Genomic DNA, 1,881 nt, shown 5'->3' on the forward strand with positions numbered 1-1,881 from the left:
GTGTGTGTGTGTGTGTGTGTGTGTGTGTGTGTGTGTGTGTGTGTGTGTGTGTGTAGGGAGTATTGATGAAGAGGGAGAGAAAGGAAGGAGAGGAGTCAGAGAAGGCTTCTTGGAAGAGGCAGAGGTGGTGTTTGGCTGAGGAGAGGTATAGAGGTTCTTGTGTTTGAGGTGGGCTTTGGAGAGAGAGTAAGAGTTCTCCAGGCAGACATGGGGGAAGGAGCACATTCTAGACAGCAGTTGTAGGATTTACTAAGACTCACAGATGTGAAAAGTCCTGTTGTGCACAGGGAGAGGTGAGAAGTCTGGAATGGTGGGAATGGTTTATAGAGGGTTGGGGTTGCGGGTAGTAATAGCCACTGCTAATGGAGTACCTGCCACATACCACCAATTTATATCAACTAGCCTACTGAATCTTCAAAAAATCTTTTCTGCTGAAGGATCATTTTATGAGAGGTAGGATGACATGGCTTCAAATCCTAGTTCACCCACCTACCAGTTGGTATGATAATTCTCTTTGTGCCTCAATTTCCTCATGTGTGCAAAGGAGATAATAACGTCTCAACGTGGTTACAAGTACGTAAGTTAAGCCCTAGAAGCCCTTTTTATACCTAGAAGGAAACAGGCTAGAGAAGAAAAGTCCTTTGTTTGAAGCTTCGCAGCTAGAATGTGGCAGATTTAGGATTCAAACCTAGGCGTCATCTTGCCAAGGTGTAAATTGATAAAGAATTAGGGCAAGGCCTTCCCTGGTGGTGCAGTGGTTAAGAATCCGCCTGCCAGTGCAGGGGACACGGGTTCGAGCCCTAGTCCAGGAAGATCCCACATGCTGTGGAGCGACTAAGCCCGTGCGCCACAACTACTGCGCTCTAGAGCCTGCGAGCCACAACTACTGAGCCCGCGCGCCTAGAGCCTGTGCTCCGCAACAGGAGAAGCCACCGCAATGAGAAGCCCACGCACCACAATGAAGAGTAGCCCCCGCTCGCCGCAGTTAGAGAAAGCCCGTGTGCAGCAACGAAGACCCAATGCAGCCAAAAATAAATAAAAACTAAATTAAAAGAAAAAAAAGAGGGCTGACATTCACAAATCAGTGCAACCATACTAGTTTTTAAAATATAGAACTTCTAGACTGGTTGGTGTATCACTACCATTCCAAGTAATCCCTACCCCCAGCTGCCACTTTGGAGTCTTCCCCCCGCCCCAGACTTTCCCACAGCCTAGCAAGTAAAGGGTTAATGCCTGGCGTAGGTCCATGTTCCCCTCTCAGTACTGATTGGTGCCCGTGTTGGTGCTCGCTGTTAAATATTTGGAATATTACCCTTCCCCACCCCATTGAATGAGAACCAGATGGGGAAATTAAGGCCTGCAGTGAAGGCTCTGTAGGCAGTCAAGGCTCTTCAGGCAGTCAAGGACAGGGTTGGGATCGTCTTTGCCTTGCCCACAACACTGGGCACACTGAGTCCTGGGGAGGCAGATGTTATGTAAAAGTTTATTGAGTCATCACAGGCCTTTCCTTCCCCTGTCCAGCATCCCTCTCTACCTGCTGACATCCTGCATCAGAGGACTTGTGGCCGACGTGTGGCTGTGGAAAGCTGGCCAGGGAGGGACACTGCCCAGCTGCTGCTCTGCTCCTGTCTCCTGTCCCCTCCCCTGGCCATGACAGAAACCCGTGAGCCAGCTGAGACTGGGGGCTACGCCAGCCTGGAGGAAGACGATGAGGACCTTTCTCCAGGTGAGATGGCCTTCGGGGTGGTGGGGTTGGCTTGACTATCTTCCTGGTTTGGGATTGGGGCTTCGCTGAGAAATCTTGACGGGGAGTGGCTCCTTATCTCACTAGGTTTTCTGTTCTGATTAGGACTCTGTGCGCTGCTAGGGGATCCCTTCCTG

At 50.4% G+C, this 1,881-nt stretch overlaps 1 protein-coding gene across 1 annotated transcript in view; it reads left to right on the forward strand.

Moving 5' to 3' along the window:
• ZNF428 (zinc finger protein 428) overlaps positions 1–1,881 on the forward strand; it is an 8,094-nt gene that overhangs the window by 1,721 nt on the left and 4,492 nt on the right. Inside the window, exon 2 of the mRNA XM_007458573.1 lies at positions 1,522–1,726. Within this exon, the coding sequence (XP_007458635.1) occupies positions 1,651–1,726 (76 nt within the window). The 5' untranslated portion in view covers positions 1,522–1,650. The remainder of the gene's footprint in view (positions 1–1,521; positions 1,727–1,881) is intronic.

This window comes from Lipotes vexillifer, unplaced genomic scaffold (assembly GCF_000442215.2).
Source record: "Lipotes vexillifer unplaced genomic scaffold, Lipotes_vexillifer_v1.1 scaffold371, whole genome shotgun sequence".
Classification (NCBI taxonomy): Eukaryota; Metazoa; Chordata; class Mammalia; order Artiodactyla; family Lipotidae; genus Lipotes; species Lipotes vexillifer.